The 22,773-nt window shown below is 41.9% G+C and overlaps 1 protein-coding gene across 2 annotated transcripts in view; it reads left to right on the forward strand.

Annotated features, from left to right (window-relative positions):
• RASGRF2 (Ras protein specific guanine nucleotide releasing factor 2) overlaps positions 1-22,773 on the forward strand; it is a 121,819-nt gene that overhangs the window by 25,756 nt on the left and 73,290 nt on the right. For both annotated transcript variants that reach the window (XM_077347481.1, XM_077347480.1), the window contains exons 2-3: positions 14,663-14,769; positions 19,325-19,472. In XM_077347481.1, coding sequence (XP_077203596.1) covers positions 14,663-14,769; positions 19,325-19,472 — 255 coding nt within the window. The remainder of the gene's footprint in view (positions 1-14,662; positions 14,770-19,324; positions 19,473-22,773) is intronic.

Below are 22,773 nucleotides of genomic sequence, written 5' to 3' on the forward strand. Positions count from 1 at the left end.
TGTCCATGATATGAGCCCAAAGCAACAATTAATCCTTGTTTCCCAGTTCTAGATCTGTTGGTTTTCTATGTTCTATTTATGGTGGTGATTGGTGGCAGCTTACAAGATGACTTTTCAGGAATCCAGAGATATAAAATATTAATTTGATCACTTTAAAAGAATTATGTTTGTCAATAGAAAACATAAGTAAAATACTTCTTCTGTTAAAACAGTGTCATTGTAGGCTTACCGGTTTTATAGCATGGCTGATTTTCAGCGCTTATCTCTGCTATAAAATATTATAGATTGTGGCACAATTCCCAGTGTAATTTTCATGTCTTAATGCAATGGGATTTTTTTTCATTTTTACATTTAGAAACAGGCTTTATAAATATCAATAAAATAAACCTGCCATGAAGCATGAGAAAGAGGAAACAATTTATGATACTGTCAAGTATCTGGCCTCCAAATAATCCAGAGGGAAGAAAAGCAGGGGCACGGGATTGTGTCTGGATTGGGGCCTTCACAGCTACTCAGATAAGGTTGAATTGGAGCCAGTCTAAGGACAGTACAAAATGTCATGGTCAAATGTACTTTGGAGTAAAGTTCTGGTCTTAGTTATAGAGCAGGCAGCTCAGCTCAGCTATAAAAGACTCTTTTCTTTATAGGTTTATGAGGACAACTAGGGGAAATGTGGAATGTCAGGTATGCCACTTGACTGAAAAGAAGAGAGGAATGGGTGGTTAAGGTAATATTTCCAGACTAGAAGCAAAGCTGGTTGCACTCAGGAAAACAACGGGCACTAGGATCCCCACCTGCACTGTGACCTTCCTGGGGGCTGGCAACTTGGCAGAAGAGTAACTAATGGAAGGGAGAAGGAAGGCAGGCAGACAGACAGACTGCAGAAACCAAGCTGGGTACCATCAAGCTGGTGGACAGCCTTTACTCCTTCCCCTGCCCCACCAGATACTTGAAGTCCCACCTCCAAACCTCAAGTAACATTCCTAACTCAGGGGTCACCAAACTCAAGGCGTGGCCTGGAAATCTCCTGGAATTGGAGGTCATCTGCAGACTAGAGAGATCAGCTCCCAAGGGGGAAAATGGCTGTTTTTGAGGGTGGACTTTGAAATAACGACTCATTTCCAGGCTCCTGGAGATGAAACAGCTGCTTGGGAGGGGGGAACACTGTGGCACTGTGCCCCAGAGAGGTTGTAGGATGTGAATCTCCAGTTGGGACCTGGTAATTTGCTGGAATTGCAAGTTGTTTCCTGGCTGCAGAGATCTGTCCCTCTGGACTCTCTCTGCCTTTGAATCCCATGGAGATTCAGGGATGCCAGGCTCTAGGTGGGAAACAAACAGAAATGCTGTGGGGCAGGAATTACTAATAACAATAAACAGAAGAAAGTAGAAAGATTAAGTTACTTTTGAATTTTAGTCATTTAAAAAATATATGTAGGAGCTTGTCATTTAGTTGGTAATAACCAAGGGCATTAGGGACCTAATGATAATTGCAGAACAAAATTCAGGATTTCAAATATCGGTAACAATTGCTCTATCTGTAATTTTCAGATCATGATTTATCAAAGGACATCTATAGTGGATAACTGCCAGATGAATTTTGTTGAGCAGGGGTAGTCAACCAGATGTTCATGGACTACAATTCCCATGAACCCCTGCCAGCATTTGCTGGCAGGGGCTCATGGGAATTGTAGTCCACGAACATCTGGAGGTCCCCAGGTTCACTACCCCTGTTGTTGAGCATTTTAAAATTGAGTGGTTTAACTTAGGAAAGAAAACAAAACAAAAGAGAGAAGCCCAGGATGTCCTATTGATCTTACCTCATACATCTAGGTAATTACTTGCTTGCCATTGTAAACAGGAATTGCAGCTTCAGTATAGACTGGGCATACTGGTTGCCTAGGAGGCTCTGCATGATCCAGCATCATGCTTCCATTCCTTCTAGTTCCTGTTTCATGCAAGCTGTGCTGGATAGTAAAGGGTACTTGTTTTGTGAGAGAGCATTGAAGTAGTTTTATGCACAAATCAAGATAAGGCAAACTGATAGTAACCTAGCTGCAATGTTTTGATCTAACTGGAGTCTCAGAATTGACTATGAAGGGAAACATACATTGAAAGCATTTCAATAATCTTGTTTTCATGTTACCATGACATGGATCCAGGTCATCAAATTGGCTAAGTCAAGGTAGGGCACTGTTTAACAAGCTACACTGGGTTAGAAGAAAGCTTTTTTTTTTTTGCACTTACATTAAGTTCGTTCTCGAGCAGTAATGCTGCATGCATCCAGTATAACCCCAAGGCTCTTCACTGAGCCAACAAGTGTTAACCGAATCCTTCGAAAATGGGGAAAACAAGGTCCTTCAGTAATCTGTCCTCCCAACCAGTGTCATTTCTGTGTTGTCTGGGTTCAGCTTTGAGCCATTCAATGTCAGTCACTGCACAGCGTTAATGAATACATGGAAGAAACAGGGGTTCTTGCAATTTCAGCTTTTGGGATGCTATGAAGATTGGATAGGCAACAAGCATCTTTGCCAGATTCTAGCTATCTCTGAAACATCGAACTTCTGTATCCACTGACTCCCATCTGCACTAAAATATTCCATTCATCAGACATCTTAAAGACAAACATTACTCCTGGAACCATGAAGGTTAACAGGGTGTCAAGATGACATTCAGGCAGGAAAGCAGGAACAGTCTCAAGTGAGTACTAGTGTTAAGCAAAGATGCAAATATTGACCTTAACTTGGATTCAAAACACTGGTTGGGGTTCCATACTTTGTGGTTTGTGTGCCTTACCTTTCAGAATCCTTGGTTGCTATCCTACAGTGTTAATCCTTGCCAGTGTTTAAGAGCAGCAGACTTTAATCTGGAGAACTGGGTTTGATTCTCCACTCTTCTACATGATGTCCTTGGCCCAGTCATAGCTGCCTCAGAACTCTTTCAGCCACACTGACCTCACAAGGTGCCTGTTGTGGGGAAAAGAAGGGAAGGAGATTGTAAGACTAGGATGCAGAAAAGCTGAGTGTAAAACCTGGCTCCTCCTCCACATTAATGGTATATGCTCTCCTAGAGCCAGTTTGGTTTTGTGATTAAGAGAGGCGGACTCTAATCTGGAGAGATGAGTTTGATTCCCCTCCATATGCAGCCAGCTGGGCTAGTCACAGAGCTGTTCTCACAAAGCAGTTCTATCAAAACTCTCTCAGCCCCACCTACCTCTGTTGTGGGGAGAGGAGGGGTAGGTAATTGTGAACTGCTTTGAGACTCCTTCAGGTAGTGAAAAGCAGGGTATAAAAACCAACTCCTCTTCTTTTGGAAGTTTAAAAAAACATGGTGAATGAAAAATGTGCTCTGTGAGAGATCACTGACTCCAGACAATTAAATAGTATCAGAGGACCCAGATACTCTGAAATACCAGAGTGGAAATACCCAACAGGAACCCATTCTCCAATCTGAAAAATGCTGATTTTTTTCAGGTGTGCATCTCTAGCACAGAATTATACCTAAGCCACCAGTTTCCTAGAAAAGGAAAAGGGTGGGGGAAGGGAGGTTACTTCCTTAAACCAGCTATTTTGGTGTGGATGCTGACTTTAAACAAAGGGGCCACATTTGCACAGACATATCTGGAGTATATGTACAGTGGCTAGAAATAACACAGCTCATTGTTCTTTTCTCCACTCTGCTACAATAAAAATCCTTGTGCTACAACACTATTAGAACTGCTTTTAGAATCATAGAGTTGGAAGGGACCTCCTGGATCATCTAGTACAACCCAATGCCCAATGTAGGACACTCACATCGAGGTGACATCGACTTCCAATCATGGGGAAGAGAATTTCAGCAATCAGTTCCTGTTCAGGGAACATCAACCATACACCTTTGCCTATCAGAAGAAATTAGCTTAATGAGGGATAGTCTTTTAGCGGCTATTGCATTATCATTTGGGACACATTTTGTAGCTAAGGAATGGGATGCAGAAAACTTTTGGGATTCATCTATTTAACTATAGAGTTACAATATTTACAATTACTGAGTTCTCTTTGAGATATGCTGGTTAATTATCCTTTTAGTACAATTTAGGTGTTAATAATTTTAATTGCACATGAAAATCTTCTTCACAAGTCCCACCAGATCTAATTGGTACATAGTGTCTCTGCTGTTCATTAAAATGAAATAATATAAAGACAATATTGCAAAGACTTCTGGGTATGATAAAGAAGCACTTATACAGCAGTCATTCAGAGCTACTGTCCTTCTGCTAGCACTAACTTGCATTGAAGCTGACAGCCTATTACAGAATTTATCATTTAAGGTTAGCGATGTTTAAACTTGTCCGTAAAACAATCTATACTAAGAAAAGAGTTGCTTTAGTTAGAGAACAGCCCTCCATATTTCTGAGTAATGTGAATGATAAATGAGTCTTTCAGTATAGATAGGGAGGGGCCATAGCTCAGTGGAGGAGCATTTGCTTGGCATGCAGAAGGTTCCAGGTTCAATCCTCAGGATCTCCAGTTAAAAGAACCAGGGAGTAACTGGTGTGAAAGATAAGCTGACCATCTGTCCTGCCTTTGGTGGGACTGTCCCACTTTTGGGGTATTTGCCCCATGTCCCGCGGAGTTTCCCGCCTGTCCCGTGGTGTTCTCATATTTTAAATTAAAAAACCAATTTTTAAAATTTAATTATGTTTTTTGCAGGCCCCGGGCTCTGTGGCGGGGCTTCCTAGCCAGGTCTGCTGCCGCCTGCTCAGGCAGCTTTCCTGCCTCCAGACCTTGCTGCCTCCTGGGCCGCTGCCTCCCTAAGGCCAGTTGGGGAGGGAATGAGGGAGGGGGGAGGCCTGCCTGCCGCCACCACCCTTCTAAGGGCTGGGGAGGGGGGAAGGGAGGGCCCGCCAGCGGCGCATCCCGCCTTGTGACTACATATTTCTGGTCACCTTAGTGAAAGAACTTCATGAGATCCTCGAGAGCTACTGCCAGTCTGAATAGACAATACTTATCTTGATAGACTGATGGCCTGATTCAGTATTTAGTTTCATGTGTATGGGCTCTACTTCCCTAGTTTCCAGCTTTACTTCTCTATTTCAGGCTCTCCTGCTTCATCCAATCTGACATTATTACTCTATATTATCAGTGGTAAAATGTAGTTCAGTTTATCCCGAATGAGTAGCACTCACTTTGATCAAAGGAAGTTACCTGGGGCATTAAGAATGCAATCCTAAACAGAGTTATGCCTATTGAACTTAGTGAATCACTAAGGTTCCATTCTTCAGATATTTGTGGAATTGACTCGGACTATTTGGGCCACCAGTGACTGCAGTACTATGCAAGACATATACAAACAAACAAACAAGATCATTACCCAAGTTAAGACAAGAATTCCCTGTCAGGGGTCTGTGGACCCCCAGAGGTCTGCAGCCTTTCCTCTCCTGCCTTAATGGACTTGGCCACAAGCTAGAGGACTGGCCATTTCCATCTCCCCCTTCCCCTGTCCCAAGCATGAATGTGTTTTCTCATGGTTTCTGTGCTGAGGAGAGGACAGACACTGCACACCTACTTTTGCCTTAAACCAACTCCTGTCTCTCCTCTTCCCTCAGCCCTCCTTGAGACTGCCTGTTAATGTGGGTGATGATGTCACTTCTGGTGACATGTCACTTCCGAGGGGATGGCAGGGAGGTGTGACTAGCTGACATCACTTACAGGGCTCCTTGTTGCATGAAAAATTGTTCCACAGGCTTCCATGGTCGCTCTTTGGGTGAGGCAAGGCCTTAAGATCAGCTGGGCCTCTCCATGCAATCAGACCCCTACACTAATACCTGTGCATTGCTTGTGGAATGGCTGTGGGAAGGGGGTGCGACAACTGTTTTATACCAACATTGTTGCTGCTGTTGGGGTTTATGGGAGTTTATTTTATTTTATCTTATAACCTGCCACAAGTCTTTTCTGAGGAGTGGTGGTATAGAAGAAAAATAAATAAATAAACAAACAAATAAATGGGTTGAAAAAGGCTAAGATAATCTCTCACTGCAAAATAGTTATTATTTAAAGAAGATTTAGAGTGAGAATTACGTAAGGTACACTGTATATTGGGGTTTAATTCTAAGAAAACAGATATAGGATTATAGTGTCAAAGTAGGAGAGAAAGGCAGTTGTGTGACAGCAACAAAATCTGGGCCATTTCTGCATGGAGCAGTAAACCACGAGTCGCTTCCTACTTACAAATGCAGGATGGTAAATCTCAAATTTGCAGCCCTCTTCACGGGGAGACTCCTCTCGCGTTTTCCCTCTGCCCTGTTGCAGCTTTTTGCCTCTTGACAATGCTGCAAAGAAAAGCAACACAAACTTCTCCCTCCATTCCTTGGCTTGTCAATCACAGAAATCCGCCAATCACATCACAGCAGTTCTCTCATGGACTGAAACTCTCTTCCCCCCCCCCTTGGAAATTACTTTTTTTCAAAAAAGGCACTTCCATGTTGCTATGTGGTAATGCCACAACACAGATGCATTTTTAATAGAAATCAACACTGCCCCATTGCTATGGAGAAATGCCAGCTCGATAAAACATCCCCTGCCTTTTTAAAAATTCATGTTTTTTTCCAGTTTATTTCTGTCTGGGTGAATTTCTGACACCCTGAATGTGATAAGACATTTTGTGGTAATGGTTGCCTTTAAAGCAAGGTGCTCTGATCCCTGCATGATTGGGAAAAGGCAACCCAATCACTTGCCCCTCCTTTCCCAGATTTCCCACCTCCAGAAAATCCAAATGGGGCTGTTTTTGCCTTCCCCAGTTATGAGAAGGCTGAACAGGTAAATGAAGCCCAAAAATACATTTTGTGTAAATGGTTGGCTTAAAAGCTCAGATCCCTATATGATCAGGAAAAGGCAGCTCAATCACCCCCTCCCTTTCCCAACTCATTCTCCACCTCCAGGAAACAGAAAAGGGTTGTGTTTTGCCTGTCTGATTCCCAAAAGACAGTGGACACTTTAAAGAAGATTTTATTTCACCTTTGATAATGTAGGTTTGTGGTTCCACTGCAACATGGACCACGCCATTAAAAAAAAAAAAAGTCGGATCAGGAAATGGAGAGGGGAGGGCAGGTGTAAGGGCAGGACAAAGCTGGCCAGACTATCATATGTTTCCCCCTCCCTACGGATAAGACCGGTTGCTTACCGGTTCATGTGATTTAGGAGAGTGAATCCAGTTTTCTGGATTCTGAAATCACGAGTTAAAAATGGCCAAATTGCAACCTGGCTACTGGACAGCCTCAGGATGGTGGTGACATCATGTGGAGGGGACTCAGTATTCTGCCAACATGCAAAAGCTGCCCAGGAACATTTTCCTCGTGCTGAAATGGCCCTGGATTTTAGTCCTCTCTTCCATTCCTTGCTTTTTGTTTGCTTTTCCTACATATACTGTACTATCTAATCTCCAGATCTGCAAAACATCTGTTTTTTCGGTTCCCCCTTTTTCTTGCCAATAGTGTCTTCCCACACATTTTGGGAAGCCTGCTTTCTAATATGGTCCACATTCACTTTAGGGGAACCTGATGTAAGGACAAAGCTTTCCCATCCCCCTTAAAAGGAGCTGCTGTTTTCAGTTTTACACTTAATGGAAGGAATGGTACACACCCCAACTAGTAAACAAACATGCTTGAGCACCTTTCAGTTTGGCTTGTGTTGTGATCCTGTACTGCAGGCACAGGAGCTGAATGTTCATGAGGCACATAGACTCAGGTATGTATACCTCAAATCTGGCCATACGGTAATTATTGAATCCGCACATGCAAATAAAAATATTAACACTCCCTCCTGCTCCCATGTTCTGTTGTCAGATGCTGGTCTAAGGCATTACTAAGATAACAAAGAAAGGGGAAAAATTTGGAGTAAAAACTTTGATTTTATTGGTGATCTCACTTTCTCTCATATTTCGTCTCTGTAATGTTTTAATGGCTTCCAAACTGGAGCTAAAGCAATTTGTTCATGCATCTTCTCGAGCCAGCTCATGGGAATCGTAGTTTGTAGTTTCTGCAAACCAGTGGCTTTTAGTGGCTGCTGTGTTTTGTTTGGAGAAAGAACTAAATTATTTCACAGAAAATTGGTTGAGTGTTCATCATTACAATTGTCCATCTCATTGGTTCTCTCTACATATTTTGGTGTAGTGGTTAGGAGTGTGGACTTCTAATCTGGCGAACCGGGTTTGAATCTGCGCTTCCCCACATGCAGCCAGCTGGGTGACCTTGGGCTCACCATGGCACTGATAAAACTGTTCTGACCGAGCAGTGATACCAAGGCTCTCTCAGCCTCACCCACCACATAGGATGTGGGGAGAGGAAAGGGAAGGCGAATGTAAGCCGCTTTGAGCCTCCTTTGGGTAGAGAAAAGCAGCATATAAGAACCAACTCTTCTTCTTCTCCTCCTCCTCCTTTGTCCTACAATGCCTTTTTCTCCTCCATATCCAGTTACATCACTACCCTATCAATTAGGCGCAAAGCCTCGGCTGTATCTTTGCTTCCATCTCCTGTTTGGATTCCATAGTCAGGGAAATCATCTCTCTTGTTCCAATCACTGTTATATCACCCTCTACTTTATATGTGAAGGGAGTAGACACATAAATGATGATCATGTCATAGCTTAGTTTGACCCCCTGAAAATATATCTTTACTGTGAAACGTAAATAGATATATAAAGATTTATTCCTCATAAAATTTTTCATAATTTGGCAGTGCTATGGCAAAAATGGTTGCTTTTAATGTTATTTGTTTAAACAACACATTGTTCTCTGCAAATATAAATTTATCCTGGTATGTCCATGCTGATTTCTTAAGTGCAATGCTTTCTTTTTGTTTACCAATTCCTGTGGAAATTCTTATATCAAAATTCAGCAAAGGGCAGCCATCATGCAAAAATAGTAACTTTAGGCTTCAAGCATCAATGTATTTGTGACAGACTGTAGCTTTTTATAAGCTTAGAAGTGCTGTACAAACAGCTGAAGTACTGTGAAGGGTTTATTTATCACAGAAACATAGAGCCTTGAGTGACAGGCTGTTCTAAGATATCTGGGTGTAGTCTGCACGGGGCATTTTACCCACTCCAAGCTCAAATAAATTCCTCTCATCTACACTGAATTCGATTTCCATTTTGATTTTGGGTGTTTTAAATTTTCCCTCTGCAACATGAATGATTGATCTGGAATGACCCTACCTTCCCCCCACGATATCTAGAAGTGGATATAAGCCATGATATTTGAAAAATTGGCATCAGGAGGTATGCAGTCTTCCCTGATTCGTCAGTGTGTCAGTTCAAAGACTTCCTGATTCCTGGTTGCAAGGCTTGTCTTAAAGTGACTGTGCTCCAGAATCCCTAAATTCTCTCAGCAGAGATTTGCCTCTTGGAATTATTTTCCCCTCCAGATCATGGGAGGTGATGGCACTGCTTTATTGTGCTCTGGTTCAGCCTCACTTGGAGTATTGTGTTCAGTTTTGAGCACCACAGTTGAAGAGTGATGCAGACACACTGGAGGGTGTCCAGAGGAGGGCAACAAAGATGGTGAGGGGTTTGGAGATCAAGATGTATGAGGGAAGGTTGGGGGAGCTTGATCTGTTTAGCCTGGAGAGGAGACGACTGAGAGAGGATCTGATAGCCATCTTCAAGTATTTAAAAGGGTGCCATGTAGAGGATGGAGGAGAGCTGTTCTCTCTTGCCCTGAAGGGATGGACCAGATCCAATGGGATGAAATTAATTCAAAAGAAATTCCGTCTAAACATCTGGAAGAAGTTCCTGACTGTTAGAGCGGTTTCTCAGTGGAACAGGCTTCCTCAGGAGGTGGTAGGTTCTTCATCTTTGGAAATTTTTAAACAGAGGCCTGGTAACCATCTGATGGAAAGGCTGATTCTGTGAAGTTAAAAGGTGATCCTGACCGTCCCATCAGGCTTCTGGGCTGAGCCAGCAGTAAAATATCATACTGACACAAGTTGGGGCAGCCAAAGTTCTTCAGGAAAGAAAAACTGAGGGAAAATCTTGCCAAATATTAAAAATACATATAAGAAAGCAAGAATTATGAAATTTGCTTTACATAGAAGATTGTAGAGATTTGTGGCCACTGCCTAGAGAGGGCAGAGTTTGCAGAAATGAAGGATCTGAGCAGAGATATGGTCTAAATGAGCAGAGATATGGTTTCCATTTCTTCCAGGGAAAATGATATCTGTATTTTAGAGATCATTTGTTATTCCACAAACCTTTTTGTTGGCAACCATGAAAATAATAACATGCATGTTGGTGCACCTCTAGCTGAAAATGACCCTAGTTTTGCACCCGTTAAATATAGCGGAATCCTTAACTCAGGTAGTCGTTATATTCCGGCCACTCTACATGACATCGCCGACATCCAGTGTCCAGGCAGCAAATGGCTGGCTACAAGTTGGGAAATGGCATAAAGTGAATTCCCCAACCTAAAAACCCGCAGCTAGAGGAGAGCAACCAGCAGGCCACCAACAAAAGAAATATGTGGTGAAGAAGCACTACCTCTGCCTCCAATGTTCTGCCCTCACACCCACCTCCCTCTTCCTTCTTTGGGGGATGGTATTATTTTTTTAAGTGAACTACCTGGAGCAACGAATAGATGTACAATTATGTAGGCAAAGCCAAAAATTATTCCCCTCCAAAAAAAATTGTCACACGAAGCACGCCTCTGTAAAGTCCCCCCTCCAAAATCAGGAATGAGATTATTTTTTATGTATCAAGACTTGTGATTCCATAAGGGGTGGCTATAAAAAAGCAATATGCATCTGTGATGAGATGCATAGACGTTTCAACAGGGAAGTATTGAATTAAAAAAAATAGCGGGCATAGCAGGCCCTTTAAAACATTGAGAAAGGGGATTGGTTGCCAGGATTGATTGACAGACTGAAGAGAGTTGTGTGTAAAGCATGATGCTCTCTTCTGCCATTTACTTGTTTTGGATTGAATAAAAAATCCCAACACTAAAAGTGATATGAAGGCCTCGAGACCATGGTCTAAATAGAAGTTGAATGAATAGTTTATTGAATTACAATTTAACAAATGACTGGAATTATTATTTTTATTTTTTAATTTATTTATTACTACATGTTTCTCTTAATTGGAACCCTTTTAACATTCTTGCACCAATCCTTTGCTGTTGGTTTGGCTGAGAACATGTGACTGACACAAGTTCACCATGCAATCTTCCATGTCAGAGTAGGAATTTGAACCTAATTCTCCCATCATACATGTGCAGCTCCCCAATGGGGCGAATAGCACTTTGGGGGGTGTTTCAGGTTGACAAACTGACATGGAAAGTTGAATCTTTGTATTGTAGTCCCTGTCTGATCTGGGGCCACACATATGTGTGAATGAATTCATCAGCAGTATGGCATGCACCTGTTATGAAATTTAAGTAGGGGATCCCAGGGGACTCCTTTAAAAAACCCTGTCATCTAGATTATACCTTAGAATCTAAGGCTTAGATATCAGAATTGTTTCTAGAAGTTGTACTAAAGGTTTTAATATATGCTAGAAGTAAGCCTTTTGAGTATCATAGTAAAGGATACTTTCTCTTAAAATTTTAATACAAAAATTATTTACCAGCTGTCAGAAGTTTGGGAAACACTATTATGCCAAACCATTGTTGTCTTATCTATTCCTGCAGATTTTGCTGGATTTAAAACTTCATTCTGTGTATGAGGCCTTCTGGTTGATAACATTTTAATTTTCTTGCTATCAGATATGTCACTGTGTTTTCTCACAGAGAAATTTAGTTAATGACTGTTTCTCAGTATTGTAAGATACTACAAAACAGACAATAATAAACAGAAGAGGAAAATCCTTTTTTATCTATTGCTCACACAGAATATCAGGTATTTGCTCTTTTGCTGCTTGTCTATTATCTACAGCATGCTTGAATACTTTCCACATTGTTCTCATAACTCTACAGCCTACATAGTTTTGTTACATAAAATTATGTCCTTAACAGTCCTAAAGCTAATTTATTTCCTATATATTTGTATGTTTTTTCTTCATGCTCAAAATGTTTTTTTGTAGAACAAAAACAGTAAATATATATAGCTGAGCTGTCTATGTTTTTTGGCCATGAAGTCCTCTAAGTAGTTTAAAGTAATTTAAAAAAAAATACACTATCTGCTCCTCTTTTATACTCAGCATTTGTGCATGTTGCTGAGTTAATATTTAGTCCCTCCACCCAGGATGGGTGCGAATTCTTTAATATCCTGAGCGCAAAGCAAGGTGGAGTTTCCCTTCTGATAGTAGTACAGTTAGGGGCTCTCCAGCCCCTCTTCCAGGATAAGAAGTTGTCCTGATAGCCAAGGATTTAAATCCATTTACTTGAAATGAATAGGATGCAGATGTAACTTTTCATTATAATTAATTGCCTGGGTTGTGCCCTAAATTCTTAATACTGCAAACATGAAATTAGACTATACTGTTGTACTTGTGGAATTGTGGCATGACTGGATGATGGAATTTCTTGGAAGGTATAGAATAATTATTATGATTATGCACGACATAGATATTAGAATGACTCACAATTCTTATTCATATATGAATTCTTATATGTTTGTATACGTTTCTTATACGTTTGTGGCCCACTATTGAAATTGTTAGTGTTTGCTTACAAATGCGATTTCTTGCATGGATATTAGCCTGGATACAATTGTTTGCATATGAGCCTTATTGTTTTGTTAAGATGAAGTCCAAGTATTACAGTTGTGCTCTCACTTTCAACAGAATTGAGAGCAACCTTTTTACTGACATTTAGCTATTTAGAGAATTTATATGCCACTACTTCAGATAACCACTTGTTATCCAAAGAGATTTGAATATATCCTATCTTGTGCATCTTCAATAGGCAATACAGATATTTTTTTCTCAGAAAAGACCTTAATATCTCAGAAGGGATATTTTTATTATATATGGATTTTTATTCAGCTAAGTGATTTTATGATTTACCACATACTCTATGTGTTCACTTACATATGACAAGTGTGTACACTAACGTGACCAGAAATCCGGGGCCACAAGATGGGACGCACCACCATGATGGCAGCAGAAGGTGCAGGCGACCTTAGTGTACACAAATATTTTGCTATATGTACATGTGCTGGGATAACTTAATTGATGGCAGCATGTACACTGAAGAGTTATTTACGCCAGGAATTTGTCGCATGTGAATTGCACCCCTGATAAACTAGTGTGTAGAAGTATAAAGTATTATTCAGACCGTTTCTGCACTAAGAGGTAAAACGCATGTGGCCTCCTGCTTGCAAACTCGGGATGGTAAACTTTCCATTTGCAGCAGTCCATATGGAAGACCCCTCCTGCATTTCCCCCCTACCCTGTTGCGGCTTTTTTCTCCCACACCTTTGCATTGTTTTGGAGAAAGGCCAGAATGATACAGCATTCCCCCCCCCTCCTTTGAGATTCACGGTGTTTTGGACTATGTCTGGGTAGATTTGTGAGGCACTGTAAATGGTAACTGGACTACAAAGACTTATTGTTTGTGAACAGTGGGGTTATACACCAAGTGCATAGACACCTGAAGATTGGGAGAAGGTTGCTTGATCACCCCCCCTCCTTTTCCAGTTCATTTTCCACCTCCAGAAAACACAAACGGGACTGTGTTTTCCCTGCCTGATTTGTGAGAGGCGGGCCATGGTAACTGGAGCCTAAAGAGTAATTTTGAGTAAACAGTAGGCTTTAAAACAAGGAGCATGCACGCCTGGATGATTGGGAGAAGGCTGCTTCATCACACACACCCTCTTTCCCCATTCATTCCCCACCTCCACCTGTGTTTTGCCTGGCTGATCCCAAAAAAGACCATGGACACTTTAAAGAAGATCATATTTTATCTTTTACAATGTAGCTTTGCAGTTCTGCAGCAACATGAACCGTACCATTAAAAAAAAAATACTCAGAGCAGGAAATGGAGAGGGGTTGGCGAGGGCAGGACAACTCTACAGAGACTTTCACATGTTTCCCCCTCCATACAGGGTTGCCTCTGGTTGCTCAACAATGGGATGCGACATAAAAAGTGGCAAGTGCATTTTTTGCGATTTCCCTCATCCTGAGGCAAATCTGGGCAAAACGCGAACCAGTTTCTGGACAGCCTTGAATGCAGGTGATGTCATGTGAAGGGGGCTCTAAAACCATCCAGCAACCACAGGCTGCCCAGGGGGAGATTCCTCACGAAGAAATGGTTTAAGTTAGCAGTCCCCAACCTTTCTCAGGTCAGGGACAGCCTCCGGGGTGAGGGGAGAGCCGACGGCCCAGGTGCTGCGAAAACGCGCACATGCAGTTGCCACGCATGCGCATCTTCGCCACCAGGTGGCGCTAACGCGCATGCACCCAGTTGCATGCCTATTCCCTTCCTTCTCGCTGCGGGCGGGGGGAGACAGGCGTGGCTGCCGGCGGCCTGGTACCGTGGCCTTTGCGGTCCCCGGTCTAAGTTACAGAAATATTATAGACAGAAGATTACAGAAATATTAGGAGATTAGTCATTAGGTCAGCAGTTCATATCAATTAAATATTTTGTCTGAACTTATATGTTTGTTTTAATTTAATAGTGTTTAGTGATATAAAACATTTGTAGTTAATTTTCTTTTGTATATTGATATATACAACTCTATTTCCTTTATGATTTACAGACATATTTTACTGTCCTCTTTGGCCATGAAGGGCAGAAGCCACTTGAGCTCCGTTGTGAGGAAGAAGTCGATGGAGATGAATGGGTAGAGGCTATTCACCAAGCTAGGTATGAAATCCTCAATGATTATCATTGTCCTTGAACAAAGTTTGAGTCCAATGGTACTTTAAGACCCAACTGTATACACACAAAAGCTTATCACTTTGTTCAAAGACTGATCAGTCAGACCACCACAGCTGATCTGTACTTAGTTATACTGAGCAAAAATATTCTTCCTATCCTTGTCCTTAGTTTGGCCTCAGTCTACGGAGTGTGGGGCTTACTGTAGTAATGAAGCAGTAACATCACTGCTATCATCTATGTTTGTGTGTGTGAGAGAGAGAAAGCTCTAATCAAACAGCCTTCAGCTCGATAATCAAGCAGCCTTCATTCTGACTCCAAAACTCTTTCCCTCTGACTTTTTAATATTGTAAGCACATCAAAGTCTGACACATCTTCTGTCCAGCTCCTTCCTCCTGTTCCCAGTCATATCTGGGATCTACTGCTGATGTTAGCATGATGGTCATCTGTTTGGAGTTTGAGCTGTAGGTTATCATCTGCTGGCTCTCTCCTGATATAGGTCGCAGTCCTAAGACCACACTGAATAAAATGGGGTTCACTTCTGAATAGACCTGCTTAGCATTGCTCCCATATTCTACCAGGTGGTTGTTACCCATGGATTTGCTACACAAACATTAACTGGTTTCTAGGTTCTGTACTCTACATATATCAGATGCAGCTTGGTATAGTGATTAAGAGAAAGAGCTTCTAATCTGACAAGCCGGGTTTGATTCGCCGCACCTCTACAAGCAGCCAGCTGGGTGACCTTGGGGCTAGTCACAGTTTTTGTTCTCATAAAGAAGTCCTGCCAGAGCTCTCTCCATCCACCTACCTCACAGGCTGTCTTTTATTGGGAGAGGAGGGAAAGGCGATTGTAATCTGCTTTGAGACTCCTTTAGGTGGTGAAGAGTATAAAAAAACACTTCTTCTATGGTGTGATTCTTATTCAAACGGTTTGCAACCCCAGAAGTATGAACAGGTCTTAGGAGAAACCTGAATTGAGTTAATTGATGGCAGAAACAAATGAATATGCAAGGTCAGGAGGAGGCTTCCTGCTTTTAGTGGAGTATCCAGATTTGTGAACATAGTAAAAATACTGCTGGATCAGACCAGTGGCCCATCTAGTCCAGCATCCTGTTTCACAGGGTGTTTCCGCACACAAGAAATGTAGCCGTACAGCCTCCAAATGTAGGCGGCATATTCTGGACCCTAGGCATGATGTCGCTTATATCCAGAGGCTGCCCAGCACCTGGCTTGAGATTTTCCCTTTTTTAACGTGTGATTTTGGGAATCAAGAAAAGTGGATTCACCACCCTAAAATGCGTAAGCCACTGGCAAACAACCAGCAGGCAACCAGCTGAAAGAACTATGGAGGGTGAAACACTTGACTGTCTGCTCAGCTTTGTCCTCCCTCCCCCCTCCATTTCCTGCCCAGTGAGGAAGGCATATTCCCCCATCAGTTCAATCACCGCGGCGTGGAGGCTGTGCAGGCGGAGTGGAGGTTGCGTGGCCAGCGTGCAGATGGTGTGCCTGTATGGCCCCTTCCTACTCTATGATTTTGTGATTCTATGTAGGTGACGTGGAGGCAGCGCCCCACTTAAGAAGTGCATGGGGAGGGAGAGGGAGGGGAGGAGTCCTGGGTGATTGTGGAATGGAATGGAATGGTTGAGCAGCATGCTGGCAGTGGGGTGGAGGGGTGGAAGAGAGGAGGGGATGGAGGTCTGAGCACTGAAAAGGAAGGGACGGAGGCAGTTAGTTAAAAATCACTAAAGAGAGAATGGTTTTTGTACTGACAGGGGAAGTAATCTATCTCCCTCACTGTGCCTCCTGCTGGCTGGCCATGTTTTTTTGGGAGGGAGCTTTAACCAATGTGGTAGCGCGTTTACATAGGACCGAATATGCATTGCCACATGTAAGTTTCAATTTTTTTTTAAAAAAGGGCTAGACCAACAAACCACCGATTGGTTGGCCCCATTGACTGACAGGCCAAGGAGTGGAGAGTGAAAGAGCACGTTGCCTTGTCCTTTGCTTTTTGCACAGCATGTGAGAAGCATGAGATGATGCAGCAGGAAGGCTTTAAATTGTGGAGGGGAGAAATAGCATGATTTAATCACACTCTTGCAGGTAGGAGGCATCTCACTATTTTGACCTCTGTGTGAAATGCCCACTGCATCCAGCTACATCAGGCAGTTCCTCAATGGTTTTAAGGACCATATAGTAATTTATTGTCATATATTTTCCGACAGGAGAGCGATGCAAGTCTTGCTTAGCAGTTATAGTTCTTTATAGTGGTGTTTGTTTCTTTGAATACATTATCATGTAGCAAGTTCAAGGTCACTGTATTGTTGCTTGAGTCTCCCACTGCCTTTGTGGAAACACTACAGCAATACAGTCATGTGAGAACCACTATTGACATGGTAACTGTAAAGTAGTTTTATTTTTCTCAAGGATGCAATGTAAATTGAAGCGGGAGATAGTGTTAGTACTTTCATGGACATTTATTATTGATTTTATATATTTAAAACACATTGATTATAATAAAATCCAGCATTGTATAAGAAATAACAAGCCATCTTCACCATGATCTTTAATTAGGAGAAAATGACTTTAAAGGCTCTCTTCAGTTAGTTCCGATCTAAGATTAAACAAAATTAATAGCTATTCGGTCTTCTCCCCCCACACACACACATACATGCACTTGGAAGATGGATTCAATTGTATTGTGATGAATATTATATTTAGGAGTTTTATATTAAATTAATAGAAATTGCTTTGTGTTTTGAAGTTTGGCACTCATTTATTTCAAACATTAAAAATATTGATATAGAAATCAAGAAAATAATTTAGAACTGTGGGAATAGCCAATTTAATTAAATTTTTTTACTTGATATTGATTTTTCCTTACCAGAGCTGTTTCTATCAGGCAAGCTAAATGGACAAAAATGAAGAAATCTACAAGTTGTAAAACAAGCTGTATGGAAATTTACACAAGATGACAAGTAAAACAATACTGGTTTCACTAAGTCACTCATATGTCCAAACGGCAGTAATACTTAAAATGCATTTGTTGAAGAAATGTCCAAGTGGTCAAGATCAATCATCTTTCTTAAAACCCCGACTAGTGTCTATAGAAAAAGACATCTTACTGCTCTCTACAAGATGGATCCCTTGTACACATATAAGAAGATATTCGTTGGCAAATTGTGGTTGTCCTTCCTGACAAAGTTGGCCCAAGGTGGCTTACAAAAGATAAAAAAATAAAATACAACAATTTCCATAAAAACCCATCAATTAATCTTGAATAAAATAATAGTACAATCTAAAACTCCATCAGATGGCGGAAACAGCATTCCTAGATCACCTACCCCAACTACATCTGTACTCTGGCACAGCCAGGTGGATCTCACACAGCGCCTTCCACTAGGCGGGACCTCCAGTTCATAACTTCCGGGACAGCTTTACCTTCCTAGCCGCAGCCAAAAGCCTGGCAGAAGAGCTCCGGCTTACAGACCCTGCAGAACGTTGATAGTTCCGTCATGGCCCACAGCTCTCCTGGGAACTCATTCCACCAGACTGGGCCAGGGCCGAGAAGGCCCTTGCCTTGGTCAAGGGTAGCCGAATGTCCTGAAGATTCAGGACAACTAACAGATTCATACCTGCAGAGTGAAGTGTTCTGCAGGGAGCATAAGCAGAACTTGGTTGGACTTGGTAACGAAGTATGATTTTTCTAATTAGCCAACTGTAATATCATATCCCACCAAAGGATACAGAAAAACAAGGCTTTTATGTGTGGGGGAGGAGAGCAGGAGAGGTACTCTCAAGAGAAAGGTGGCTGGCTGGGAGGCAGATTCCAAAGGGATGCTGGGAAAATATCCACTAGCCTGGAAAGGCCACAGTAATACCAGGCAGAACTTGATGCCAGAGCAGCTCATGATTGAATATACTTATGAAGAAGAAGAAGAAGAAGAAGAAGAAGAAGAGTTGGTTCTTATATGCCGCTTTTCCCTACCCGAAGGAGGCTCAAAGCGGCTTACAGTCGCCTTCCCATTCCTCCCCCCACAACAGACACCCTGTGAGGTGGGTGAGGCTGAGAGAGCACTGATATCACTGCCCGGTCAGAACAGTTTTATCAGTGCCGTGGTGAGCCCAAGGTCACCCAGCTGGTTGCATGTGGGGGAGCGCAGAATCGAACCTGGCATGCCAGATTACAAGTCCGCACTCCTAACCACTACACCAAACTGGCTCTCTGATATTATAAATCTTCCTTAGTCACTGTAATTAGACCGTATGCAAGGAGCTATAGAAGTCAAAAGCCACTTAAAATGGTGGTGACGTGTAATGAAAACTTTGAGAGGTATACATTTTAAAAAAAATGAGAAATCTGACCTTAGCATATGCACTCTCAATTACTGAATTCTTTAGTTACACTTGTCCTTGATAATGCATAGTAAATAAATGTTTATGAACATGGATTTAATATTTCTTCTTCAGATTAAATACAGTCTCAGTTTGCATAGGTTGGTACTGATGTATTTGCTAACTGAAATATTTTTTCTGTTTATAGCTACTCAGATATTCTGATTGAGAGGGAGGTATTAATGCAGAAATATATTCATCTAGTTCAGATTGTTGAGACTGAAAAGATTTCAGCTAATCAGCTAAGACATCAGCTAGAAGATCAAGACACAGAAATTGAAAGGCTTAAATCAGAGGTATGTTCCAAGACAATTTGCAGTTATTTTATTGCTTAATTTCTTTTCTGTGCTGTCAGAAATGAGTTGTTTTTTAAAAGATATTTAATAAATAAATCAAAATTCTCATTAATTACAGTGAAACTAGACCAACCCTTGTAACAAAGGACATATATTATTGCCTAGTGATTATTCTGGCTTTAATTATTGAATAAAAGCTGTTTACTCCTAGGGGCTTTTTGCACGCCTTCAAAATAGCACAATGGTTGCCAATTGAAAATGCTACTGATTTGCTGTTTTGCACAACGTCGTCGACAATCTGCCACACACCTGAAACCAATATGCAAAAAGCGCTTCCTTGTAGCGCTTTCAGGGAAATCCCCAAAAGTGGATTCACCCTCCGGAAAGCGATACACTCCTGCAACCAATCTGCAACACTAGCGAAAAAGACCTGTGCGTTAACATTGTTGTGGTTTCTACAAAGTCCCTCCCCCTGGCTCTCTTCTCTGATCTTCCGGCAAAGCGATCGCCATTTTTTTTTCTCCGAGCGAGCGGGGATAAACGCACCAGCGAGCCTCTTTCAGTTTAGAGGCTTCCCCGGCTTCAGTCCCTCCCCTTCAGTCACTAAGCACACTTCAGTCACTAAGCACACTACTAAGCAGTCACTTTATTTTTTACACATTCATTCAGCCGAAAATCGGGCCCGTGAGAGGGGGGGGGGTTTCACTCGGAGGGAGCATGGCAACGATCAAACGACAGCTCAAACACACCAGGCAGCTGGATGGGTCTCTCCGTTGCAACGAATTAACACAGATTCGTTGCAATGGGTCTGTTTTTTTTTTTTAAACCTTTCTTAAAGGGAAAGGGGCTGTTTGGGAGCATGCTAACGGCTGCCCATTGGCTGCTTGACGGCCAGGGGCGGGACGAGCTCGGCAATAGCGCTTCCTTTCTAGCGATTTCTGCCGAGACCGGAAGCCTGTGGGAAACGCTACGAAACGCAACTGGATTCCACTACAAAGGCAGGTATGCATAACGACGAATTCCACTATTTTGAATGCCGATTTTTCATTCAGTGACCAATTTGCTACAAAGATCCCGGTGCGTAAAGCCCCCTAGTCTTTCTTATTCTTTAAGAATTATTGTAGGGTGTAGGAATATGTCCTAATTTATATTTGTGATTTCTGTGGAGTCCCATGTTAGAATTGCACATATACAGGAAAGCTGTGGAGACAAAAGTTCTAAAGCTTTTCTTTGCTTTCTGTGGTATGAGGAGCACTCCCTACCCTCTGCTGGGTATAAGCCCTTTCCTGCTGAAACCAGCACATGTCCAAGGAGGGGTAGTGAACACTCTCTCGGTTCTTTCTTTGCTGTTTTGGAAGACTAATCATTGTTCACTTGGCTTTCTGTGCAGTTTGTTGAGGTTTTTTTCTAAAGTCTATCAACAGTTCCTTGGTACAGGTTATTGGAGCTTCTTTTCTCCCTCAGAATGGCCCTTTTCAAAAGTGATGAATCAAAAATCAAAATCAAATTGGCAAAAATATATACATTTCCAACCTATCAGCAACCAAAACAGGTATTCTTATCCCACTTTCTGTATCTTCATCAGTAATTGCCAAACAATATCTAAAATTAGTCAGTATTGTAATTAGTATCCAAATTACATAAATATATACAATCAATTATTCCAGCAAAATCAGATTCACCACCCAGCATACCAGAGTTGAATGTCTCAGTTATAACGCATCACTTAGGCAAAGCTCAAAAATAATTTAAACCAATAAAGCACTGCTGTGAGGGGGCAGTTTCCTCTCATGTACCCAATTCGCACTTCCTAAAGCTGTTATTTAAAACACACCCAAATTGCACAGTATTTACAAAATGAATGGCTGTGCTGGTTGTTTATCTACATTTGCAGGGTTGCAGTACTTATATCTGTCTGGATGACTGGCTCCTGGTTCTCCCATCTGCTACCACTTTGCTGCCTACATTACAGCACCTGAGTTTGTTCATAAATTGGAATAAATCCAAATTACAGCCTATCCAACCTATCCAATTTATAGGAGCAATTATCAACTCCTTGGTGGTTTATGCATTCTTCCCTGTAGATTGGGCACACCTTTGTAGATTGGGCATGCTTCCTGATTCATTATGCCAGTAAAAGTGTCTTGAGTCTTGCTGCCTGATTAGGTCTTTTTTCAAGTGCAGATTCCAATTCACCATGAACATTCAAAGGCTTTTAAGTGTTATGACCTCAACCACAACTATCCCACATTGTGCTCACTTAACCGTGAGACCTCTACAAGATACTTTTGACATATTTCAGTCCTTCCCACTATTCCCAGTGGAAATAGTTTTATGTGTTTTGAAATATTCTCAGATCTTGAGCTCTTATATGCACCTGTAGAATAGGTGAATTGAATACCTTACAGTGCAACTCCTCCTTTCACTATATTTAATGTTAACAAGGTAGTCCTCCATCCCCATTTGAAATTTCTCCCTGTTATTTTTCACTTTTCTGAAGATATTATTCTGGCAGACTTTTTTCCTGCACTTTCCTTACCAGAAAAGCACACACTACATATTTGGGCTGTTAGAACTACACATTTTGGCTATTAATTACATATCACTTTGTGGGTATAAAATTGAGATGTGAGTCAGCTGTTAATAAAGCTTATTTATTCATTTATAATTACATTTGTATCCCACTACTCCCACCGGGTGGCTCATGGCGGGTAACAATAATCCCCCATAACCCCCCAAACAATGATAAAATCTCATTAACACCCACTGTTGATGGCAACAAAACACCCCCTATCCTGCTCACAGATTACAAGAATAGCCTCCAGGAGAGCACCCCTAGGCGGCTGATAACCTGGCTGGCACAGGGAGGGGCCTAGAACTTACCCACCCTGGCCTCAAAGACTCTCCAGTTTAAAAGGCTCATCTCCCCCTCCAGGGCAAGTGGCCTTGTGATACTGCACAGAAGCCATAAAGATGAAAACAAGGTTGTACTGTAACTGCAATTCATCACCTGGTCTGCTGTGTAGGCACACATCTCTCCTTCCCCACTGTTGGCCCTCTTCTTTTGGCATCACATGATGCTTCACAGTGGTGAAAGGTAGAAATGAGTAAAGGAGTGTTCCCCATCTTTGATCACATGCTGTGCAGCTGAGGCGAGGATAGTGATCTATAGAAAGTGCTGGAAAGTCTCTGCAGCTGGCCTGCTCATATGCTATCTCAATATATTCCTGGACAGAACACTTCTTGATCTACATATCACAGGTAAATGCAACCCTGATTTTATCTAGAGCTAGAATGCATA

This window comes from Paroedura picta, chromosome 7 (genome assembly GCF_049243985.1).
Source record: "Paroedura picta isolate Pp20150507F chromosome 7, Ppicta_v3.0, whole genome shotgun sequence".
NCBI classification, from domain to species: Eukaryota; Metazoa; Chordata; class Lepidosauria; order Squamata; family Gekkonidae; genus Paroedura; species Paroedura picta.